This window comes from Psammomys obesus, unplaced genomic scaffold (genome assembly GCF_907164565.1).
Source record: "Psammomys obesus unplaced genomic scaffold, mPsaObe1.curated_primary_1811, whole genome shotgun sequence".
Classification (NCBI taxonomy): Eukaryota; Metazoa; Chordata; class Mammalia; order Rodentia; family Muridae; genus Psammomys; species Psammomys obesus.
The window spans coordinates 4,886,182-4,911,449 of NW_026596460.1; the positions used below are offsets into that span (position 1 = coordinate 4,886,182).

The 25,268-nt window shown below is 42.5% G+C and overlaps 1 protein-coding gene across 3 annotated transcripts in view; it reads left to right on the top strand.

Moving 5' to 3' along the window:
* Positions 1-3,992: 3,992 nt before the first annotated feature.
* Positions 3,993-25,268, top strand: part of Tcaf1 (TRPM8 channel associated factor 1) — a 39,186-nt gene continuing 17,910 nt past the window's right edge. For 2 of the 3 annotated variants that reach the window (XM_055598293.1, XM_055598294.1), the window contains exons 1-2: positions 3,993-4,117; positions 24,475-25,108. In XM_055598293.1, coding sequence (XP_055454268.1) covers positions 24,489-25,108 — 620 coding nt within the window. In that variant the 5' untranslated portion in view covers positions 3,993-4,117; positions 24,475-24,488. Of the gene's footprint in view, positions 4,118-18,842; positions 18,988-24,474; positions 25,109-25,268 lie in introns of those variants that run through there. The other variant, XM_055598295.1, reaches the window with a different exon arrangement.

Sequence of the window (25,268 nt, forward strand, 5' to 3'; positions counted from 1 at the left end):
AATTGTGGAGGCTAGAAAATCTCAAGGTCATCAAGGTTTGTTGAGCCAATGGCTTGGTTCAGTTACTGTCCATGGGCCTGGGAATCAGGGGAGCAGAGGGCCTACAGGTCTGACTCAGGAAAGCTTTTGTTTCTAGCTCCACCCAAAGTCAAGATAAAACTAATGTCTCAGGCTGAGGGTGGTAGTGCACAGGGAGGCAGAGGCAACTACCTCTCTGTGAGGCTGAAGCCAACCCAGTCTACATAGTGAGACTCTGTCTCAAAACAGGGAAAAAAGAAAGAAACAAAGAAACTAAAAGCCAATGTTCCAGTTAGAAGGCAGTCGGATAGGAAGAATCTCTTAGTTGTGGAGGTTCAGCCTTTTTCTTTCATTCAGGCCATCTCTAGGAAGGATATTCTGCTTTCATTACCTCATAAAAATATGCAGAATGGTGCCCATCCAAACATCCAGGTAGTACATGCCCCAGCCAAATTCATCTGTAGCCTCACCCATCATAGGGATGAAACTGCAGAAAGGATCAAGCTATTAATAGCACATAGCACAACGGCTGTGCATCAATCGCCACCAGGCTTCATTGCCACAAATAGCTCTAAATGCAAAATGCTTGTGCCTTGGGACACATCTAACTAACACCTGCTCCCTGGTCCTGGGGTGAAGTATTTGTCTAGTGACAGTCACTTGATCCCAAATGAACAACTGTGTCTCTTACTCTAAGGGTTGCAGACTGTGGTATAGTTCCTGCCACCTACTACTTCTAGTGTGAATAGCACAAGGAGTCGTCACAAGACTCCTCATCCTTAGCTTTTCTTTTGGAGACCTTCCAAGTGTTTTGCAATTCTGCTTCCCTTTCTCAACTCAAGTTGCCACATTGCTGGGATTGCCCTTTACCCACTGAAGGGGACATGATGCAGAGAACCATTAGAGATATGATTACCAACTCAAATGCCTTCAAAGGTCAGACACTGATTTTTATGGCCATCATGATGAGAGCTGCAGGGGTCTGGTGTGTCTGTGGAGCAGAATTGAGTGTGTGAAGGGAGTTGTGGAGATAGGTGGAGTTTGGCGATTACCAACTGTTTCCAGCAGAGCAGGGCTTCTTGCAGCCGAACTGGTGCTCCGCCAACACAGCTGCATTATTCTCTTGCCATAAGCCTCCTCCTCTCAAAGCAAACAGCCAGCAGGATGCATGCCTGCAGACCTCTCCTCACATACACCAGGAATAAGAAACCAGTTTTAGCTTGTGTTGTTCCTCTCTAAAGAAAGGAACTCCAAAATACTGGCAGCAGAAAGGATTTGTACAGATAGAAATAGAGTATGACAATCAAACGTAGGTGCTAGTGTGCATGTTGTGTGTGTGCATGCGTGCCTGTGTGTGTTGATGTGTGGGTATAGGAGGAGGCCAGAGGGAAACCTTGGGTATACTTTTTCAGGAGCCATCCATCTTAGCTTTGGGGTTTTATTGTTGCTGCTGTTGTTTGTTTAGGTTTTGCTTCATCTTCTTTTGAGACAGTGCCTCTCATTGGCCCAAAGGTCACCAAGAAGCCTGGGCTGGCTGTCCATTAACCCACAGGGATTCACCTGTGCCTGCCTCCTCAGCAATGGGCTTATAAATTGTACCACCATACCCAGCTTTTTACTTGGTTCTGGGGTTCAAACTCAGTCCTCCACACTTTTGTGGCAAGCAGATTGAACATGTCCTCCTCTCTCCAGCCTACAGATCACTGGGCAGGCACCACTCCCTCCCTCCATTTCTTTCTCCACCTGTTCTCAGCATGCTGGGAAGGGTGCACAAGCCATTGCTAGTGCATGAACATCCCCCCCCCCCACACACACACACATACTCAATAAGGAGAAAAATAGAGAAAAAAATAGGCTTGTCCTCTAGCCCTAAGGCCCTTGCTATGGCCCATCCTCTCCCAGCTCCAGGGCTTCCGCTGTTCCTCTGAGTGTTACATGTTCTTTTGCTAAAAAGTGCTGGGCCCTGGAAGAAAAGAGGGAAGAGGGGGCCAGCACTAGGCTCTGTTCTGACAGCCACTGGCAATTTTGGAAGACTTTTCTCACACAATATCACAGTGAGTTCCAATTCCGAAAAGTAGCAGAATTTTAAGTGGTAAAGTAGTGCTAAGAGAACAGGGCGAGTGTTGTGTTGATAGGATCTACCCACTACATTTTCTGCCTATAGAACCGAACTATCTCGGGGAGGAAGTGGAACAATCCAGGGGAGAAAAGAGGAGTGAATGGCATGAGAGGCATGACCTCAAAAAGAAGGTTAAGGAAGGGAGGCCAGCTAGGATTGGGGCGGAACAGGACCAGGCTACAATCACTCAGGTTACAATTTTAGCACACTGTGACAATGTGGGAAAAGTCTCCTCGAAATCACAGTGGCTGTCAGAAATATCCTGGGAACCTCGTGCTGGCTCTGCTCTTACCGCTTGTTCTCCAGGGCCCCACACTACTAGGCAAAGAACATGAAATTAACATTCAGTCAGAGGAAGAATGGACACACCAGGGACTGGGTGAGGATGGATTTGCTGTTGAGTCAGGTGCCGCAAGCTGAGGGTCACTGTTGAAGAGACCCATATTGCCTGGGGGAATATCCTACTTACAGTAGAGTGAGGTCAATGCGACAGTATGATGCAATCGCCCATGATAGAATTACCAATCCCCTTTAAGGTTAGAGCAGACATGTGGATGCTCTTTGTCACATGTACTAATAAAGTTCTGTTTTAACCCTGATAGAGACAAGTAACACACAACAGGACAAAAAGAAACAAACATACCTTTTGTGAAACACATATGGCCTCATAGAAACCAAGTATCATTCTAGAGCCTGTGAAGGATGTAATGTTACAGGACCAAGAAGTAATGGTGCAGATGGAATTAGGCCTGCTAGTTATCTGACCTTGAGTGAGAGGTCATTTGGATAGAAACAGTGAATGGATACCAAGGTCCTCTAAGGACCTGAGGGCAGCAGGAAGCTGGGGAGATGCAATAGCAGAAGTAAAGGATGGAGTGATGAGCCCACTGTCTCTGTAGATAGGTAAGAGTCCCAAGCAGGGAAATTCAGATAATTTCAGGCATTCTCTGGAAACTGGAGAAGGGATAAAAATGAAGTCACCTTTTGATTTTTTTTTTCCAGAAAGAATGTCAACTTTGCCCAGTGGGACCTGGGCCAGGCTTTGGAAGTATAGAACTATAAGATGTGAAAACTGTGTTGCTTAATTCACCTTCTCGTGGGGCAATTTGTTGTAGCAGCTATTATAGCACATACACTCTCTAGTTTATGAAACCGAAGATGAAACAGTTTCAAAGTCCAGATGTTTGGGACAGTGAGACAGCTCAGTGGTAAAGGCTCTTTCTGTATGCCTGACAACCGGAGTGTGATCTCCAGGAAAGAACTGATTCGTGCAGGCTGTCCTTTGGCCTCCATACACATGCTGTGGCAAGGTGCACTCCCACCTTAAGCACATGCTCACATGAAATCCAGCCTTTTCATTGGTTGATCTAACTTACCACACCACACAGGTACCGTTTTATGGCAATTCAGTGGTTGTGAACGCATGAATCAGGAATGTCTTCACACTTAGAGTTCCTCTTATGTAAGACATAACAAAACTTGACTTTTTAATGAAATTTAATGTAGGACCCAGAGATTTAGCTCTTCTTTTAATACAGTTATGTATTATTTCCGATAAAGATATATTGTTTTTTTTTTTTTGTTTTTTTTTTATCAATGTCCTAGTTGTTCATAGTGTTAAGGATTATTTATTTATTTTACAAATTGCCCAGATGCATGTCCAAGGAGTTGGAACTTCATCTCCATCCCAAATACAGGGTCGCATCTTTGAGCAGAAATTGACACAAAGGAGGGCCTCTGAAATCTGGGGGCAGGGAGCCGAGCACCGCCCACATCCCCGTGTGGCCAATCAGTTCCCGCGGCCGGCCCACTGCAAGCTCCCCTTCTCTGCCAGTGACTTTCCGTGTCCCCCAGCCTCTGGTCCACCGCCCATTCTCTTCTAGGCCCGAAGCTTCTTCCCGTTGAGGAGCACTGTTGCCCCCTTCGTAGCTGCTTCCTCCTGCCTCCTAACCTGCACTTTTGGGAACAGCGAGGCAAAGAGTGAGTCGGGGTCAGCGACCGGGTCCACACCAGGAGAGGCCTGCGTTCACAAAGGCCACTGCCAGAAGGGTGGGGTGCCCCGCGAGAAAGGGGGCAGGAGGTGGCGAGTGATCTGGCACTGCGTGGGGGGCTGGTGTGGGCACCGTGGGCATGCCGAGGTGGCTGATGTATTCCACAGTGATACCTTCCCCTGCCCGTTTCTGAGCTTTCCACAGCTGGGTACCTCATTCAGTCTCCCTGCGTTGTTATCCCACGGTCTGCCAGGAACCCCCTCCCCGCTGGCCCCATTTCCTTGTTGTTCAGTTCGTGTTCAGCAGAGAGCCATTGGGATTTGATCAAAGGAACCTCTAAGGTTCCGGAGGGAGGCTCCACACAGCATTCTTTTAGGGCCAAGGTCTGCTTGGCCTCCTGTCCCCGCCCCCAGGTAAAAGTCCTCTCCCTCTAAGTATCCGGGGGACTGGAGTGAGTTTGCACTGAAAAGTGGGTGGGAGGGTGCGGGCAGGGTGCTGCTGAAATGGGTGTGGGGATTCCGGAGAAAGGCGGTCTGGGTTGCCTTTGGCCTGCAACCGTAGGGGCTGGATTATTCAGTTGGCATAGGAACACCCCTCAGCTGGCCTCCCAGGTTGTCCTAACCGGGCTGAAGGCAGCCCCAAAATTCAAATGGAAGAGGGAAAAAAAAACGAATCTTGTCAATCAGACAACCGTGGAAAGTTAGAGAAGATTCCTTAAATAGATGTAAAGAACGGTATCTCTAGACTACGTGCTGACCTGCCAATCAATTGTCCATTCTCCAAACAGTTTGCGTTTCAGCTCTTAACTTTCTGTTTTTCCTTGCTTTAAAATTTTAAGAATAAAAAGAATATATAAAATCCCAAAGATTAAAAGATAATGAAAGAAATGCCTGACCATCTTGAGAGTGAAAAATAAGGCACTGTGGAGCCTTGAACACCATATTGAAGGGGCTCATCCCTTAGACATGGCATCCTTTGCGATTTTTGTCTCCCTTGCTGTTTTGCATAGTTCTACGTTTGTGTTGCTTTTATGTTTTTGTCTTACTCCCATATCGTGAATATTATCCTGCATGGTCTTACGTTTCTGAGATCCACCGTTGTATATGCTTCTTCCATTTTTATTTCTTATGGTTTAATACCCTGTATTTATTCTACTGTTGGGCATTTGGGTTTCCATCTTGGGAAATGTATTTATTGTTTATGTGACAAACTATCCCAACCCATAACAGTATAAAGTCAACGATAAACAACAGCAAAACCACTTCTAATGATTCCTTGCCAGTTCCCAGTTTCTGTGGATGTAGAATCCACCAGTGGCTGAGCTGGGGTCTCTGTACGTCCTCGCATGCTGTAGAAAAGGGGTGTTGTCTCAGGCTGATGTCATTTCAACGCTCATAGGAGCTGACTCAGGATTGTTGTCGACTTGGAACCATCTCGACCTAGGCTGGGCATGTCTTTCTTTGCAGTATGGACCTCTTTATAGAGGTTTGTTAAAACATAACATCTTGTCCACTACTCCCACTCCAGACTGAGGATTGGAAAGAAGGGCAAGAACCAGATTATTATTATTTTTTCTTTCCTAATCTCAAAAACTACATCTTTTTTATTTTTGTTATTTTTGTGTTCCTCCCTGTTTGCTCAAGGGGTGGATTTCACAGGGGCATGGATACCTGCAGGTGAAAGTTCTAGAGACTACCTACTATGGCAAGCAGATACTGTCTTCCAACATCCACTACTTTGTACACAAGTGTTTCTTTAGAGCATGCATCTAAGAGTATCAAAAGTAGATCATAAGATTTGTATATATTCAACTTTATTAGGTCATTTCCAAGCTCTTCCTCACGTGCCAAGCTAGATGGCACTCCCTCCAGCCAAGGAACAGAGATCTTGGTGCTCCACATTCCTGTCAGAACAAATTACGCTTTTAGTCTGGCAAGCATATAGTGCTAGTATTCTGCTAGGATTATACTTAGCATTTCCACATAGCTAACAAGGCAGGCTGCTTTTTCTTTGATATGCCAATCAAGGAGTCTGCATTCTGTCTGCATTTCTGATACCAAGTTTGTACATATTCTCGTAAGTTGTTTGTACCTAGTTGACTCATTGAAGTCTTTTCTTTATATAATCCGTCTCTCATTGTATGTGTTGCAGTATGTGCTTCCAGACTGCTTCTAAGATTTTCTCTCTCTCTATCTCTCCATGTCTCTCAGTGAGAAATTTAAGTTTAAGTTACTAGTACTTTCTCTCATAGTTTGTCTTGTTTAAGAATTGTATCTTCCAAAAAAATATATCTTCAAGGCCTGGAGAGATGGCTCAGTGGATAAAGACCCTTGCTGTACAAGTATAGGAATCAAAGCTGGGTTACCAAACTTCTACGTAAAATTTGGGCTGGTGTGGCATCCCACCTGTAATCCCAGTTTAGAGAGAACAGGGGATTCCCCTCCACCCCAAAAGGCAAGGTTACTAGCTAGAATATCAAATTCTCAATTTTGGGTCCAGGGAGGGGACCTGCCTCAGTAAATAAAGTGGAAACAATTTCATCAATTGTTTCTTTAGCAAAGTATTGTGTAATTCATGGAGCTGAGAGGTGCCTCATCTGTGGGGTGTGGACTCCCCTTGCTGAGATTAGCATTCAACTCCCTGCACTCACAAGTAGTTGACAACCCTTGTAACCAGCCACATAACATCAATCTCTGGCTTCCACAGAGATTGAATCTCTGGCATGGGAGCCCACATGCACATGCAAACCCATACATAAGTGCAACCATACACATACACACACACACACACACACACACACACACACACACACACACAGAAGCAGGCACAGAGGACACAATTGAGTCCTCGAGGTTATAAATTAACTTACTGTATTGTCTTCAAGTGGTTTCTAATTGTCGCTGCCAATGGTTTTGAAAACTGATTACTTTGTTGTTTATTCCAGGCAGATGATCATCTGTCCCCACACCACTGGTCTGCATGAACCAAGTTTTCCATATGTGTATAAATTTATTTTAAGCTCCCTACTCTCATTAATATACTCATCTTTATATATCAATTGTCTGTCAATCAAATTTAATAGAATCAGTCTTTTTTTTTTTTTTTTTTTTTTTTTTTACCAGTACCTGCTTTGAAAAATAATGTCATCTAAAACTCATGACAATTTTGTTTCTCTCCCTATCTGGGTACCTTTACTCTTCAATTTCTTTTGTGTGCTTTCCTGCTTTGTTGAGCACCTTCAGTACACCACCAAGAAAGGGGTTACTCTGTAGACTTTAAACATAGCTTTTACCATAGCTGCCGGTAAATTCTTCATTTGCCGAGTATGTTCATCAGAAGTGAATGTTTCATCAGTTGTTTCTGTATCTATTGGAGGCATCTGTAATTCGTGGTGCTGAGGCATGGCTCAGCCTTTAGGGTGTCTACTCCCCTTGCTGAGGATTAGGGTTAGCTCACCAGCCCCTGTAACTCCAGCACTGGGAGAGCTAAGGCCTTTCACCTCTATGGAATCCTGCACTCACATGCATATACCCCCCCACAGATACATAATATAAAATAAAACAGGCCTTAAAAAGAGAAGGTACATTGTAACTCTTTTTCTTTAAATATGCTTAGGTGGCAAGGCATAGCATTTAACTTTTAATAGTAAGTTTGCTGATATCTCTAGAATAAACCCTACTAGTGTATATGTCATGGCATTTATAAATAGTATACAAAGATAATCATTATTTAAGTTTGTTAAGTTAACATTGTTCTGTAGGAATGACTATGCTGTACTGTCCTGATCTGCTGTTGGTATAAAATCAAAATAACATGGATAGTCTTCCTTCTTTAGATGTCTTATAAAAAGTCTGCACAATGTTGCAATTATTTAGTCCTTGAATAGTAAAACCTTCTGGATTTAAAGTTGAGGGGATTTTAGGGTTCTTGGTTCAATTACTTTAATAACGATACTGAATGCCTTTATTAAGCAAGCTGTATGTTTGTATTTGTAACTTAAATAAACTAAAGTGATTTCATTATTTAAAACTACAGTGGTAGACTGTTGAGGTTTCTTATGGAGTCAGTTTTGATAAACTGTGCATATGTATTCCATATTAATAAAATAAAGTCATTATTGATTTAAGTCTTTCTAGTTTCTATTGCTCTGACCTTTTCTTTTTTAGCAATAAGTATCAACTTTATTTTTATTCTCACTTTGTTTTGATTATCTTGCCAGAATTTGGTGTATTTAATTCTCTTTCACTCTCTCTCTTGCTCTTACACACACAAATGTTTTTATCTCATTAGATTTTACTTATTTTAAAGCCCTAAATATATGTACTTAGCTCACTAATTCTGAACTATTCTTCCTAAGCTTTAAAAATTTTTAGTTTCTGTTGCCACGTTTTAGCTGTATCACAAAGCCGCTGATATGAGCAATTTCATTACGCAGCTTTAAGGACTTATAATTAATATCACAGTCTTGTTTTAGTCACATTTCTTTAGAAATGTGTCTCATGTGTGTGCCTGCAACTTGTGCACGTTTGTGTGAAAGAGGCTACACGTGTGTACATGCAGAAATCAGAAGTCAACATTCAAGCATCATTTTTCAGGATCTGTCCATACTGCTTTTTGAGACAAGGACACTTGTTGGGACTTGAAACTCTCCATTGGAGCTGTCTGCCTGGTCAGTGAGTCCCAGATAGGAACCTGTCGTTGTTTTCCAGGCACTGGGGCTACAGACACGTTCCACCACGCTCAGCTTTTTACCTTGTTGATGGGATTCGAGATCAGGTCTTTATGCTTTCTTGGAAGACATTTATATCAACTAAAACATTTCCTTAGCCCAGAATAGTATTTTTTCAATCTCCAATTGGTCATAAAAAGCTTCTTTTATCATTGTGCAGTAAATGCAGCCTAATTCACACCATAATCAAAGAATAGGATACCTTCTAACTCCCCTTTCTTCCATAAGATTGCCTGCGCTCTGCCCAAAGTTTGGGTGAGTCTCAGCATCTGCTTTCACACCTTGATGGGTAGAGTCTTTCAGAGGCCCCCTGTGCAAGGCTTCTGCCTGTTCCCTGTCTTCTCCTACTTCCGATGTCCATCCTGTTTGCCCTTCTAAATGAGGACTAAGCCTTTTTTCTAGGGTCCTCCTCTTCCTTGTTATTTAGCTTCTTTAAGACTATAGATTTTATAGATTTTACTATGTTTATCCTGTATTGTATGTCTTATATCTACTTATAAGTGAGTATATACCAAGTGTGTCTTTCTGCTTCTGGGAAACCTCACTCTGGATGATCTTTTTGAGTTCCATTCATTTGCCTACAATTTCATGATTTCCTTGTTTTTAATTACTGAGTAGTATTCCATTGTGTAAAAGTATCACAATTTCTGTTTCCATTCCTCAGTTGATGGGTTGTTTACAGATTCTGGCTATTATGAATAAACTGCTATGAACATAGTTAAGCAGATGTCCTTGTGTGGTGGAGCATCTTTCGGATATATGCCCAGGAGTTGTATAGCTGGATCTTGAGGTAGCACTATTCCTAATTTTCTGAGAGCCAGATTGATTTCCAAAGTTGTTGTACAAGTTTTCATTTCCACCAGCAATGGAGGAGGGTTCCTGTTTCTCCATATCCTCTCCAGCATGTGGTGTTACTTGACTTTTTGATCTTATCTGTTCTGATGGGTGTAAGATGAAAAGGAGACCAACAGAGCCAAAATATCTGGGCCAGGGAGGCCTGAAGAAACTGGTGTACCAACCAAGAACCATGCATGGAGAGGACTTAGACCCCCTGCTCAGATGTAGCCCATGGGCAGCTCAGTCTCCACATTAAGGGAGCAAAGACTGCCTCAGACATGGACTCTGTGGCTGGTTCTTTGTTCACTTCCCCCTGGGGGGTGCAGCCTTGCCAGGCCACAGAGGAAAAGAATGCAGCCAGTCCAGTCCTGATGAGACCTGATAGGCTAAGGTCAGATAGTAGGGGAGAAAGACCTCCCCTATTAGCGGACTAGGAGAGAGGCATTGGGGGAGAAGAGGGAGGAAGGGTAAGACCAGGAGGAGATGAGGGAAGGGACTACAGCAGAGATACAAAGTGAATAAATTGTAATAAATAATAAAAAAATAATAATAAATTTAAAACTAGATTGAAACGGAATTTTCCTTGAGATTGGAAAAAGTTTGTAATAATTATGTAATATTATGTTTACCTTTAAAATTATTATACATTCCAATCCTATGTGTCCTCACTAAAATTTTATCTGTAAGGATTATCAAATATAGATTGTTATGCTAAAAATTCTCATTATAAGGCATGGTCACCATTTCCTACTGTAGAGCTACAAAAATTTGCTTTGTACATTTTAAGATATTTTATGAGTTAATTTTGGTAAATTGGTTGGTATCCTAGAGTATTATCAATCTTACTTTAAAAGGCTATATTTAGGCTGGGTGTGGCTGCACAGGAGGCAAAGGCAGGCCTTTCCTTTGTGAATTTGGTGCTGAATTTGGTGCTCATCTACATAGAGAGCTTCGGGACACTGAACGCTACAGAATTACATACATGTACACTATGTACTTTGATCGTAACCAGCCCATTTCTTCTCCTCCATCTCTTCCTTGATCCTCTTTATGCTGTCCTATCAACTTCATGTGTATTTTTATACATACATGTATACATACATCACACACACACACATATACATACACACATATATTGATAGACTTTTCCTTTTGTTTCTTTCCTGTATACCTCAAAGGAAGCAGTCTTGAATACATCTTTTAAGTAGACATAAACCCTCATTTATATTAAACATACATTTAATTAATCTGAATAGATAATGGCAAACAGGTTTTGTAAAAATGGCCATTGCAGTCTAGTGTCATAAGAGATGTGTTTAGGTCTCACCAATGGCAGGCCTTTCTTAACAATAGATACTGTACTACAATCATCATTAGCCATCTAGGATGGTTATAGGTACCTAACGCAGATTTAACATGCATTATTCTGATGACTTGTTACATTGGACATTTTTCCCTGGCTATTTACTTTTCCTCTTTCATAAAGTTTTTAGGTGTTTTGTTCATTTTGGGCTAAGACATAGGTTTTCACTGTGTTCTGGATATACATATGCATTTTTCATTGGATTTCAAATATCCTCTTCCTTTTGGCTTTCCTTTTCACTTTGATAATAAGAGCTTCTAATAAAAATAAATGCTTCACTTTACTTAATTTTATTTACATTATCTTTAAAAGAACATTTTGAGTTAAAGTCTTTCTTTGTAACCTAGGCTGGCCCTGAATTCACAGCAATGGCAACATTGCTTCTTCAGTCTTTCAAATGCTGGCTTTATAAATGGGAGTCACAGCTAATACCCTTTAACTTTTGTGGTTAAAGCAAAACACTTATAGTTACTACTTGAGTCCTGTTAATTCTAGAAAACTGTCTACCTAGATCGCCAAATATGCCCCATGCTTACTTATTTCCTTACTCATGTTACAGCGGTAGTTTTCACAAATTATTTTTCGTGCAATACCTGAGATGTGAGCTAGTGTTTACTTTCTCCACACATAATCAGTCAAAAATTAGTTATTGAAAACGTATCTAGACATCAGTGGACTGAATTTATTTGTTGTAAATCAAGTAACTGTACGTATATGTATTTCCAGACTTTAAAAAAGAAATGTTGCACTGAGTTTGAATCGACAATGCTTTGTTTAGAATTTTATATTTTTTTTTAAATTTTGATTTCTGCCTATATGTCATTTACCTTCCAGTTTTGGAGGTGTCAGTTTGTAACTGATTGGACCTGTTACTGTTGGGCCTGAGATAAGGCAGTTGATCACATCAAGGAACATATGGTAGGGCAAAGCCCTTCACCTCGCTGCTAAGACCAGATATTTTATAGTGTTTTCCCTTTATATTATTTGTGTGGACATGAATGTGTGTGTTATGTGGGTACAGCACACACGAGTTAGGGGGGCTTACTTACATATACACAGAGACCAAAGAAGAAAAGTATGCGTCCTGCCTTATCACTTTCCACCTTATTTCCTGTAGCAAGAGTGACTCCCTGAGTGCAGGACTTTGCTATTTCTGCTCCACTGCCTGGCCAAGAAAGTCAGGGGATCCTCCTGACTCTACCTCACAGCACTGGGATTAGAGGCATATGTTCTGCCAATCCCACAACCCAGACATTTAAGTGAGTGCTAGGGATTGAATTCAGTTCCTCATCATTGGAGAGAAGTACTCTTACCCACTGAGCCATCTTCCCCATCTCCTGTATTATTTTTGAATAATATAGTTGTATGAGTTTTAATGGTAATTACATACATTATGACTTATCTTATAGTCTTTATAATCACAAATTTTTGCTATTACCCATTTTAAAGCAAAATCTTAGTCCAGTTACTCTCCATGAATCCAGCCATTCAGATGTTTTAGTTATAGATTTGATTTTGCAAGGTCTGATATTTATTTAAAAAAATTAATACTCATGTGCATTTGTACATGGTTTACTCTTTATAGTACATGCTGTTTCTTCCCACAGTATGGTTTGTTTCTCTGAGATAGTTCTGCTTGATCCTGAACAGCTCCTTTGAGTAGCTCTTTTACTCTATTCTGCTGTTCCCAAATTTAATCAGACTGTGGTTATCTAAAATTGTCTTTCTTTTACCTTTAATTTTGAGGAATATTTTTTGCTATGCATGGAAGTACAGGTTGGCAAAGTTTACCGTTTCTTTCTTTCACTTCTGTTCTATTCTGTTCTTGTTTCCATCATTTCTTTTGAAAGACAGCTGTAGTTTTGCTTTTTTGTGAAAAAAAAAAGTGCCCTTGCCTCTGGCTGGTCTTCAGCTCTTCTCTGTATATCCGGTTTTCAGCAGCTGACTGAGAAATATTGAGCTCTTGGTTTCTGTTTTAATAGTTTTCATTTGTTCATTTGTCTTAGGTAATTCCCAGACGTTTTGAACTTTATTCTTAAGGCTGGATTCTATTTTTTTTAAGACAGAGTTTCTTTGTGTAGCCTTGGCTATCCTGAACTTGATCTGTAGACCAGGCTGGTTAGAACTCACGGAGACTCACCTGCCTCTGCCTCCCTGAGTGCTGGGACAGATGTGCACCATCACACCCAGCTTTGCTTTCCTTTTCTAAATCTATGTATGTGTTAGACAGAAACAACTGAAAAGAGGAATGGCTTGTTCAGGCTGATGGGTTTAGTGGTTTCAGTCCATGGTAGACTCACTCCATTGCTGTGGGCTAAGACAAGGATGAAAAACCACAGTGGTAAAGCAGCCTTGCACAAAACTGCTCACATCATCTTAATCAGGAAGCAAAGATGAATAGAAAGGAAAGATCTGCCTCAAGCTATAAGCCATGACAGTGTTCATCCAGTGACCTACTTCTTCTAACTAGATCCTGCTTCTTAATAGCCCATTCAGTTTAGAGTGTCAAGTGAGCACCTTTAGGATCTAAGTTCCTGTCATTTAAGAACTGGAAACCAAGCCTTCAACTAGTGACCTTTAGGGGGTGGACATATGTAAACCACTGCAGTGTAAATATACTCCTTGTCTTAGTTACAGTTCTATTGCTATGAAGAGACACCATGGCCAAGGCAGCTCTTAGAAGAAACAGCATTTCCAGTGACACACTTCTTCCAACAAGGCCACATCTACACCGACAAAGCCACACCTCCTAATCCTTCTAATCCTTCTCAAACAGTTCCACCACCTGATAACCAAGTATTCCAATATATGAGCCTATGGGGCCACTCTCATTCAAACTACCAAACTTCTACATGTTTTCTTTTCTTTCCTTTCTTCTTCTCTCATGTTACTGCATTTGGGTATATTCAGCCATATTGGACCTGTCATTCTTGTCATAGCACAATATTCATTACAAATATACAAGAATTTATCTGAACACACTATTGTTGATAGTACTCACGCAATATCTGGATGGGTGAGAAGGCAAGGAGAGTAGCATTGAGTTTTACAGTGGAGTATATTTTACTTAGTATATGGTTTTTAGGTAAATATGTGTATGTACTTCTCTTGGGTAAATACATAAGGGTGATTTACAAGTGGTTTTGTGTTTCATGTCAATATGATACGTTTAACATCTTTTCTTAAATATAAAACTTCTTTAAAAAGTTATTGATCCTGAAGTTCTTGAGGTAACTAATATTTCTTTTTTTTATGTGATAGCATTTTTCCTTATGAAAGTAGAATTATAATATATGAGAATTTGTGAGTGTAAGAATTGAACTAACACTTTTAAAGAGTATTTTGTTGTATGAATTGTCAATAGATGGTTTGCTTACTCGCATGTGGCTGGGCACTTAGGCTTAATGTCTCAAAAGTTATTTTGTGCTTTTCTGTGGCACTGTCCCTTACTCTAGACTAAAGAGGAAAATCACCTTAAGCAAAACAAGGAAACTCAGAGAGTAGAAATAAAAGTGGCGTAAAACTTAAAATTGATTTAGTAAAAAGGAACCAGCTCATGTGTTGAAGAAGGCATTGTGAGACCAGAGAGATAGCTCAGTAGTTAAAAGTGCTTGCTGCTCTTCTAGAGGACCTGTGTTGAGTTCTCAGCATCTGTAATGAGCAGATGATAACCTCCTCTCACTCCAGTTCTGGGGGTCCCAATGCCAAGTGTATGCATGCTTGAACATGCACACACACACACACACACACACACACACACACACACACGTACATATGCACAGCTGCTCAATATTAAAATGAAATAAAAGTAAATATTTTGAGAAGGCATTTGGAGATCTATGGAGAAATCAAAAGACTTGAGGGGAAAATCAAATAAAAATGAAGAAGAGAATGTGCATCGTGCAGAAAAGTTGTAATGCGGTAACTTTAATATACCTGACAACTGTTGGTTTTGTTTAGGAATTATTCCATACACTTCCTTCCTCACCCCATAGCCATTTATGCTTTCCATGTATCCAGTGGACACCATGTGCATTAGTTACTTTTCTCTTGCCATTATAAAATATGGCAAATGTAACTCAAGCACAGGTTTGTTTTAGTACACAGTTTGAAGTTCCTTATGATGGAGAAGGCACAGTGTCAGGAGTTTGAGGCAGCTCCTTCCATTGCCTCAGCAGTCAGGAAGCAGAAAATGGTGAATGTTTGTGCTCAGCTAACTTTCTACTTTTTATACAGTCCAGAATCCTGGCCTAGGGAATGGATCCTCCCATAGCGGGAGGATCTTCCCACCTCAGTGAACATAGTTCAGATAATTCTCTACAGGCATGCCCAGAGGCCTAGCCACTGGTGATCCTACATTTCACATAGCTGATAGTTGATATCAACCATCACAATGTGGAACATCCGTATGTGGTCTGGGTAAAGTGGGAAACTGAAAGAAAAATAAAGCACATTTGTTAACTTCTACGTCCTCTAGATCAGGAAGTTGTTAAATGAAGTCTTAAATGCTGCAGTGTGACACTTTTGTACCCTTTAGTCATTCAGTCTACTTTTCTATAAAGATCTAATCTGGGGACTGCCTCTAATCTGACTCTTCTATCTGGTGCCAATGGAATAGAGACAGAGAAGCTGGAGAATGAATGGGAGCAGCAGAAGCCTCCTTCAGCCTTTGGTGCCCCTCCCCGCATGAAAAGGCATAAGTGGCTTTCCCAGGGTTCATCTGTTGAGATCAGACGCTGCATAGACAGATAAGGTTCAAGCAGGACATGGCACAGAGCCAAGTGGGGTTACAAGGTTGAGTGTTAGATCCCATCCTCAATTATAAAAAGTCAGGGCTAGAAAGAAAATTTAAAACAAAACAAACAAACAAACAAAAACAGGTACAGGCTTCGCAAAGAAGTCACTACCAGCAGTTTGACCAGAAAATTTCAAACTAGTTTTTAATTGATTAGGTTTATTTGTTTTTTTATTGCAAATAACAGATTATTATTATTGAAATGTTAACAAGGTGCATGAATAATAAATGTTTATGAGTAATAATTATACAGTTACACCAGAAATGGTGATACATGACTGTAATCCCAGTACTTCGGAGGCTGAGGTGGTAGGCTCAAGAATTGGAAGCGAGGCAAGGCTACTTTAGCAAGACTAATGGTATGTGTTGTTGGAACAAAACTAGTAAGTAATCCACTTTCTTGTCTGAAATAACTAATTCTAATAACTTTGACACATAGTTTCTATATAATTTTCATGTTTCTAGTATTATATATTAGATGTCTTTTAAAATAATATATAACAGTGTTGTGATGGGTATGCATATAATATGATGTTGAAAGATAGAGAACAGAAGGAATAAAAGAAAGAAGAAAGGGAGAAGTGAAGCGAGATAGTAACAGAGGTGGGGAGAGAAAGGAGGGTACTCCAGAAGACTCTTAACTACTGGTCATCTTAGAGATACAACTCATCCTTGGAAACAATTGTGCATTATTCAACATAAAGAACTAGTGCAGCTGGGTAGGGTGGCATAGTCTAATCCTAGCACTAGAAAGGCAGCAATGAGTTGAAGCTAGCCTAGGCTACATGGTGAGAGTTAGTCTTAAGCATCAGTATTTGCTTATCCGGCATTTTTAATGTATTTAATATACTTATTTATACTTTCATATTATATTTTTATGTATATATTTATTCCCCGCTGCACTGCCAGGACAAGCTCCTGGGCTGTGTCCTGGGTTTGGGGTTTTAGCTGGGAGTCAGGAACCGACACAAAGCAGGTCCTGGGCAAACCGGGCCGCCGGTGGAGCTCCGCCCTCATCCCCGAAGCGGCCAATTGGCTCTCGGGGCCAGCCCCTTCCTGGCTCCTCCGCAGCCCACCTCCCGCCGCCCACCAAATCCCTGGGCTGAGTGTGGTATTTCCGTGTCACTCCTGCAGGAAGGACACCCTTGCTAGCTTAGTGGCGCCGAAGCAGGAATTGCTGGACCCAGAGTGAATTTTCCAACGATGGTTTGTGGAACCAGAGCATTCCCGGGCTCTGGGGCCTGGATAAGGGTCTCTGGGTTCTGCCGCAGACCAGTTTCTCGGTCCCTGGGAGAATGCTAAGAAAGCCCGGAGCTCAGGCCCCAAGGCTGCAGGAAGTGGGTCTGTCAGAAGAGAGGTCTTGTGCTTTCCCACAAATAGTCTGCGGTCTATTTATCAACTTCTCCGGCTCTAGTTCACTGTGTTGATTTCTTCCTCTCTCAAACTCAGTCAACAAAAGTCTGATAATTCGTGCCCTTAGACATATTTCATTACGAAGTCTTTCAAAGTGATATACGGAAAATGTACATTTTTCAGATGCTGACATTTTATCACTTTCGTGTTCTCTGACCCCCTACCACTCCCGTCCCTTTTCAGAAACCTAGCCTCACAGCCCCATACTTGGAGGCAGATGAGCTTGTACCCTTTCCGTATAATTTTTACTTACATAACTTTTATATGTGTTTTTACATAAGCAGCATGCACTTTAATTCTGACGTCCTCCCCCCCACCCCCCACCCCCAAAAAAAGACGTTTTATCCTGTTGTACTGTCAATCCTGACATCTCGGATCAGGATCGGACTCAGTGAGCATGTCAACAGCCTCTTCCTTTAGCTGGGAAGCTTGGGACCTGGACAAGTGAGGGGTTTTACTTCCTGTCCGTTAGGTGGTCTTTACCTGGTAGGACCTGAATTCTGGATATTTGCTTTTGTTCAAGCTGGCCCCTCCACTAAACCTTGCTGCCAGCTCGCCTGCCCAAGGGTCCTTTGGTTGGCATTAATAAGGTTTATTTGAGAGAAAAGCTATTGGAAGGACAGGAGGAAAGAAACTGTGGTTTGAGTGTGTATCACAACCCTAATTGGAATCAAAGGTATATCTAATTCTTGAAATGCGAAACACAGAATCTTGGGATGTCTGAATTCTTAATTTGTCAGATAACCACACAGTTTTATGTTATTTATGTCTGGTATTCACTTAAGAACTGTGATATAGGTGTTCATTTATCGTCCCCATCTTGCAGAAAATAAAAGGCACAGATTGAACATCTTAAAGCCACACAGCTGGTCTAGTGGGACCCTGAGATTCGAATCAATCCCACTGCTGACAGTCATTCTCCTCCGCCTTTTACTTGCTAGACCGGCAGCGCAACAGCTGGAGTCACCACACAGATAGGACCAGGCAGTTCATAAAGGGTGGTCAGGTGGCTGTCAGGAAGGAAAGACTTCCCGGAACAATGCAATTCAGCTGCCTATTGTTCTTTCGAGATGTTATTTTAAATTTACCGAAGTCATACACGTAACAGTAAGATCACTGCGGTTATACAGAGGACCCTCTCCCCTATTTCTCAGATTACACAGTATTGACGGTTAAAAAGGCCTTTTTCACTTCTCATCCCCACCCTCTCCAAAAAACGAAAACATATTCAACAATTCCTGCAGTTTGTGTGTTTACCTGGGCAATACATCAAGATCCATCCTTCCTAAACAGGGATTTGCGTTCTGCGCAAGCATTCGGTAAGTCACAGGTTGTACCTGCTGAGGTTTTTTTCACCTTTTACCTTCCTAGTAAGTAGAAATAAGCTAGAGAAGTTTGAGCAGAACGGTCATCCAGCTGCTGGGCTGAGACCTCCTCCGGGTGTCTCTAACACACCCTCAATGCCTTGTCACTTGAGCCAGTGACACAAAGAAGCGCTGTCTCCTGCCAAGCGCCGCCCCCCGGGCTCCTACTCCAGCCTGGAGGAAGTGGGGAGGAGACTGGCTGGGAACCCCTCCTCTCCTCCCGCTCGGGTCTCCTCCTTGCTCGGCTCCGGCTTTCTGCCGCTGCTCGAAGGCGCCTCGGTGCTCAGCAGGGAAGCCCCTGGCCTGCCCGCCGGTGCGGCCCTCGCAGCCAAGACAGCTTCCTTGGTGGAATCGCAGGGTGAGTGGCCTGCGGGAACGGCCGATGGGCAAAGGAGCCTGTAACGGGTCTGGGTCCCGGGTGGGAGGCGGGCGGGGCGGGAGGCCAGGGTTGCTAAGGGGACTCTGGCGACCGTCGAAAGGGACAAGGGACGCGGGGACAAGGAACGTGGGTGCTGCGGGCCTGGGTGTATCCAGACCTGGGCAGAGGCTCCCTAGTGCTTTCTGCCTGCCTTCTGTTGGTGGTGTTGCTTTGAGCCGTGCTGAGCATCCCACCCCCACCCCCAACCTAGCGATCTTGCTGGTGCTGGCCTGGACTGTGACATTTGTGTGCAGCCGCTTTGTGTGGTCGAATTCCAGACAGGCCCCACCAGCTGTGGCCACAGCTAATTAGAGGCTTCAGAGGAGGGGGCTGGGCGTACTGACACAGGTAACTGGTGATAGAACACCATTTGGTCCTAAGGCTTCTTGGGCCTGGCTAACAGGGTCACTAGGGCCAGATCGCTAGCCCACTCCGCATTGTTCACGGGGGCCTGAAGTGTGGATGTGTTTAGAGAAGAGGGCAGTCCCTGGTCCAGAGGCCTGGAGAATCCACAGCCTGAGATTTTCCACTTGGCTGCCCTCCTCTGCAAGCCAAACCTCTCTCCTCCTGCGCCCCCACCCCTCCTCTGACGTCACCCACATACTCTGCAGACTGGCCATTAGAGGGAAAGGAAACAAGGAGACAGGGCCTTAGCCAGGCTTCTGCTTAGCTGTGCCTGGCCCCGGTGATTTGCAAAGATCTTTATCACACATTGCATTTTGATAGAACCCCTCTGGGGCAAGCAGGCCCAGAGATAGGAGGAGGCAGCACCTAGGCTTCTACTGGCAAAGCACAGGTCTCTTCACTCCCGGGTCAGGATCCTCAATTACCTTTTTTTTTTTTTTTTTTTTTTTCTTTTAGTTACCCAGTGGGGGGGAAAAAATGAACAAATGTGGGGGTGAGAAAAAAAGGTGAAAAAGTGAAGCTTGAAGGAGACAGCCCCAAGGGAGCCTTGGCATGCAGCAGGCAGTGTGCTGAGACAGGAGTATGGACAGTAAAAGCCAAGGTTTTGATCTTACTCCTATGGAGGACAGGGAGGGATCCAAGACGAGGGCTTGAGAAATACTTCTTTGGGATGCTGACATTGTTAATCTTATCAAGTATGTGGAATGTCTAACTTTTTAACTGTTGTATTATCGTTTTATTGTCTATCCTTCTAAATGCAAATGCATTACACATTCCTGCAGATATGTGAATGAAACAATTCCTTAAGTTAAAATTAATAAGGGTATGGTGGAAACTGTCCAGGATGGAGTGCAAAAGAAAGAACTGAGTCAGTTTTAGTTCTGGTTTAGCAGAATGTGACAACATTGGGGAAAAAAGATCCGATGTATAAGGAAGAAAAAGTTTCTTAGAAGAAAAGGACATGGAAAAGAGAAGACACAAGAATTGTGCTTGTGATGCTAATGCCAGGTCAGGCTAGCTGCCTGCTGAGAAGTGTCCCCTGGTGTGCCCTTACCCTTACACTCAATCTTCACACCCAACAGTAGAAAGTAAGATATCCATAGAATACATCTAGGGAATGCATTTTATGCTTTGCATATCTCATATATGTAAGTCTGTGTCTCAAGATATGAAACCACACTGAGATGCAAGCTGTGAGTGATCCTCCCCCCCACGCCCAAGATGCCCTTTCATACATCTCTCACAGGGAAAGCCATGTTTGAGTCTACAGGACTGCTTTGGGGTAGGAATAGAATGTCTGCGTTCTCCCTTTTTCACAGGCTATGCCTAGAATAACTTCTTCGATGAAAGAGACTGTGACAAATTCAAAGGAGGCCACAGTTAGCATGGGGGAAGAGGATAGGAACTGTGGGAGAACAAGTTAAAGGATGAAAATTTGAATAAAGACAAACTATTTACCTCTTCCCTTCCTACTGTGATGAGGCTACTATGTTTAACTGTGGTTTCCATGAACTTATGAATATAAAGAAAAGCCTGGAAATTAGCAAATACTGACATATTTTTGCTGCCTAAGACCTGTACTCTTGGGTAAAGAGATAGCTCAGTGGTTAAGAGTATTTTGGTTTGGTTCCCAGAACACAACAACCTGTGATTATGTCGAGTTGACATAAAACTGGGCAGCATGTATGTATATGCACATAAAATAAATACACATTTTAAAAGAACTGTACCTCAGCTCTGTATTCTCTGTATTGGGAGCTTAGATTCCCCACTTAACCACAAGTGACAAAAACCTTGTCCACTCAAAAGATTTGAGGTTTTCCTCCCCAGAAACTATACAGTAGGCATAGTGATTATATATACCAGAGTTTAACAAATTATGTGCTTCAGTATGAGAAACTTGGTAAGGAATGCATTGCTGTGAGTGTCATTACGACAGGTGCCTACTCTACTGCTGTCATTGTATTAGCCACAGAAGATAGGATCAAACCTTACACAGGAGCTTGAAATTACCACTGAAAGTATTATCCAGATCATCCTGCATAGATGACAATAGATTTATCCCATGCACACACAAACTAAAGAACAGCTAATGAGACAGAAGTGTGAGTATGAGCACTCTTCTCCGAGTGCATGAGTGTCCACATTGTGGAAAGTATTGGCGAAGACAGGTGAGTCTGATAGGCAGCTCTTGGAATGTGTATCAGTGTGAAGGGGGTAGGTAAAAGGATGTCATTTGGTATATAGTGAAGTATCTAGGGAGATATGAGAAGAATAAGTATGTCACTGAGTTTCAGATTCTGAACCCTCATAAATAAAAATGATCCTCGGAAACAACCTTGTCTTTTTGATCTGTGTCCACTCTTGGGTTTCACTTACTGGTGTCCATTTGTACTTTTGTAGGGCATTCACGGATGTACATCTTTAATTCTGCCTCTCTTATTACAGTGGAGTATGGGTGTGTCAATTAATTCATGTTCTTCATCATCCCCATCTTCTCTACCCTGTCTCCTCCTCTTTCTTTTCGTTCATCCTGTGATAATCTTAATTATGTTCCATATTTCCTGACTCATGGCACTGATTACTTTTTCATAGAAAATGTCTTGAATTTTCTCCTTGGTGTACACCTTAACCTAGAAAAGTAGAGTTTCCACAGACAGAGAGGTTCCGGTGGGGGTGCGAGAGAGGAAGACAGGAACGGAATTGGAAGTGGAAGCAGAGCTTGTCCTGGGTCCTAGTGTGAGGGAGAAAGGAGGTAGAATCTGCCCTGTTCTGAAAGCTGGAGGGAAGGGAAGGGAATTCGCTCTAAGCTTGTAGGAGCTGCCACCCTACCATACAGAAGTTCAGACAGGGCGAAGGGACTCAGATTTTTCTCCAGGGGGCGCAGGTGAAGCTCTGTGGATTTCTCTTCGAGGACAAAATATTATTAGAGTACTTTCAGAAGAATAAATGTAGGAACAGCCTGGAGAGACTTGGAAACCAAATTCCTTCAGTGCAGACATGAATTACTAAAGAACCAAACTGGGTTAATCACAGTGTGTTGGCAAATTGTCAGTAAGGGCACTGACAGGGCTCATGGCCAGATGGAAATGGGGAGAAGAGGAAGAGCAGACATTACTATTACTGTACAGTGTGCTGTCCTGGTTATTTGTGGACACTAGGAAGAGCGAGGAAGGATCTCACTAACCAGCTATTGGCTGACTGTATCCTTGAGATATTCTCTGAGATGGGTAGAAGTTAGTGCTGTTATTTAGCACCTAAACACATCTGATTCGTGTTATTTTTTTTTCTTATGACAACATCTTATGTAGCCAAGACCCGCCCTGAATTCCTGTCAGATGCCACCACTCTATCAGTTCCCAGAGGCAGCCCTATGACATGACAACACATAGGGTGGCTTAAGATAATAGGATTTTCTTTCCTCATAGTTCGCCTTTACTGCCTAAGTGCTGAGACTTCAGAAGTGTGACACCATACACAGCTCTAAATTTAAGACCTCTGTACTTCTACAGGAAGTCACTGCACGTTTTCAGTGGGGACTTGAGTTGATTAGCTACCGAGACAGAGGTTGTTCCATCCATGGCTGTGGATGCAGGCCAATGACTTTTTCAGGGGTCCAAAGAGATGTTTAAAAATAAATGCCATGGCCATTATTGCTGGTTTTAGTGTTAGCCTTAATATCAACTGTGAAACCACAGTCCACAAATCTCCATACCTACAACGGTTAGACTTCTTTGTCTACTTTGTGAGTATTCCATGTGATTCACAAATATGAAGTAAATGATTCACTCTTAACCAAGCAAGTGCGAATGTATAGTATGTGCTCATGACTGAACACTGGTGGAAGATTGCAGAGCAGCATGGAGAAAGCACTCCCAGTCAAGAAATCAAAGGCACTTGGGAGATGACAGGCACAAGTGCACCTTCCTCTTGGTGCGTGGAAGGATCCACCATAATTTCATAGCTTGCTACTTTCTGTTTCTCTTGTTGTATGGGATATGGTATTCAGCCACAGAAAGCTTTCATGTTCTTCTTACATGAAAGTGACTGAGCCAAGCTACAGACCCCTGAATGTCCAAAATGAGGTTCTAAGTGCTCCAAACTGAGGTTAATAAGACCAGCGAGGAAGCTAAAAATGGATGGGAGTGGTGTGAGAGGAGAGCAGTGTGCACAACTGTACCAGTTTTCAGAGGCTTCCGTACCAAATGCTCACAATTAGAATGGCTAAAAATGATACTGCTTTATTCCCTCCAAGGCCTAAAGCAGTGCTTCTCCACATTTAGGTCTCCACTCCTGTGGAGGTTAGAACAATCTTGTTCACAAGGGTCGCATAATAGATATCCTGCATGTTAGATATTTTCATTATGATGCATAACAGTCACAGAATTATATTTATGGAATAGTAATGAAATAATTTTATAGTTAGGAGTCACCACAGCATGAAGAACTATTAAAGGATCACAGTGTCGGGAAGCTTGAGAACCACTGTCTATAGGGTTAGATTTCAGTGCACAGGCTTGAGCAATGCTAATTTCTTCTGGAATTTTAGAGATAGAGTTCTTTTCATGTCTTTCCTATAGCTTCTGGGTTTTTCCAGCAATCCTTGGTGTTCCTCAGTCTGCAGACACACAACCCCAGTCTCTGTCTCCATCTTCTGATAGCAGTCTACTCTATGTTTCAGTCTCTCAATTTCCAAATCTAGTATGACTTCCTGTTAGCTTGGTAACATCTCCAGAAACCCTATTTCCAAAATAAGTCATATTCATAGATAATACAAGGTTAGGAATTCAAACTACATGATTGGAGGACATAATTCTACCATCATTCCTTCTTTTTAGTGTTGTCTCCTTTGGTAGTGGACTAGAATCCTCTATTTTCCACATTTAACCACGGGGATGGATACTGAGTCTTATCACACAGTGAGGTCATTGCCATACCAGGCAGAAGAAATAGCTTGCTTGGTTTTTGATTGTTTAGCCTCTGTTTGCTAACCAGTGTCTTTGCTTTTTTCTCTCTCTGCAGAAACCAACAAAACCATGGCGACTCCCTCGGCTGCCTTTGAGGCCCTTATGACTGGAGTGACAAGTTGGGATATCCCGGAGGATGCTATCCCATGTGAACTGCTTCTTATTGGAGAGTCGTCATTTCCTGTGATGGTGAATGACATGGGCCAGGTCCTCATTGCCGCCTCCTCCTACGGCAGAGGTCGAGTGGTGGTGGTCTCTCATGAGGACTTCTTGGTGGAAAGCCAGCTCTTTGTCTTTCTTGTCAATGCTGTGGGGTGGCTTCGCTCCTCCTCTGAGTCTGCCATTGGTGTGCACTCATCTTTAGCACCATTGGTGAAAATCCTCGAGAGCTGTGGAATAGATTCAAAGATTGAGCCAGAGGTGAATGACTCCCTGGGAGTTTACTGTATTGATGCCTACAATGAAACCATGGCTGATAAGCTAGTCCAGTTTGTGAAACGAGGAGGAGGTTTGCTCATAGGAGGCCAAGCATGGGATTGGGCTAACCAGGGTGAAGATGAAAGAGTTCTGTTCACATTTCCTGGGAATCTGGTGACCAGTGTGGCTGGTGTGTACTTCACTGAAAACAAAGCAGACACAAGTTTCTGTAAAGTGTCTAAGAAGATGCCTAAGATCCCCGTCTTAGTGAGGTGAGTATCTTACCAAAGTTGAAAGTTGGCTTCACTAAAAAGCCAACATGATTCTATCTTCAGTTTGCTTCCAGGTTAACGGAAAAGAATTTGAAACTCCAACACATTTTTGTCACAGTCAATTAGGTATGTCTAATACTCTGAGGCTTGAGAGAGGGAC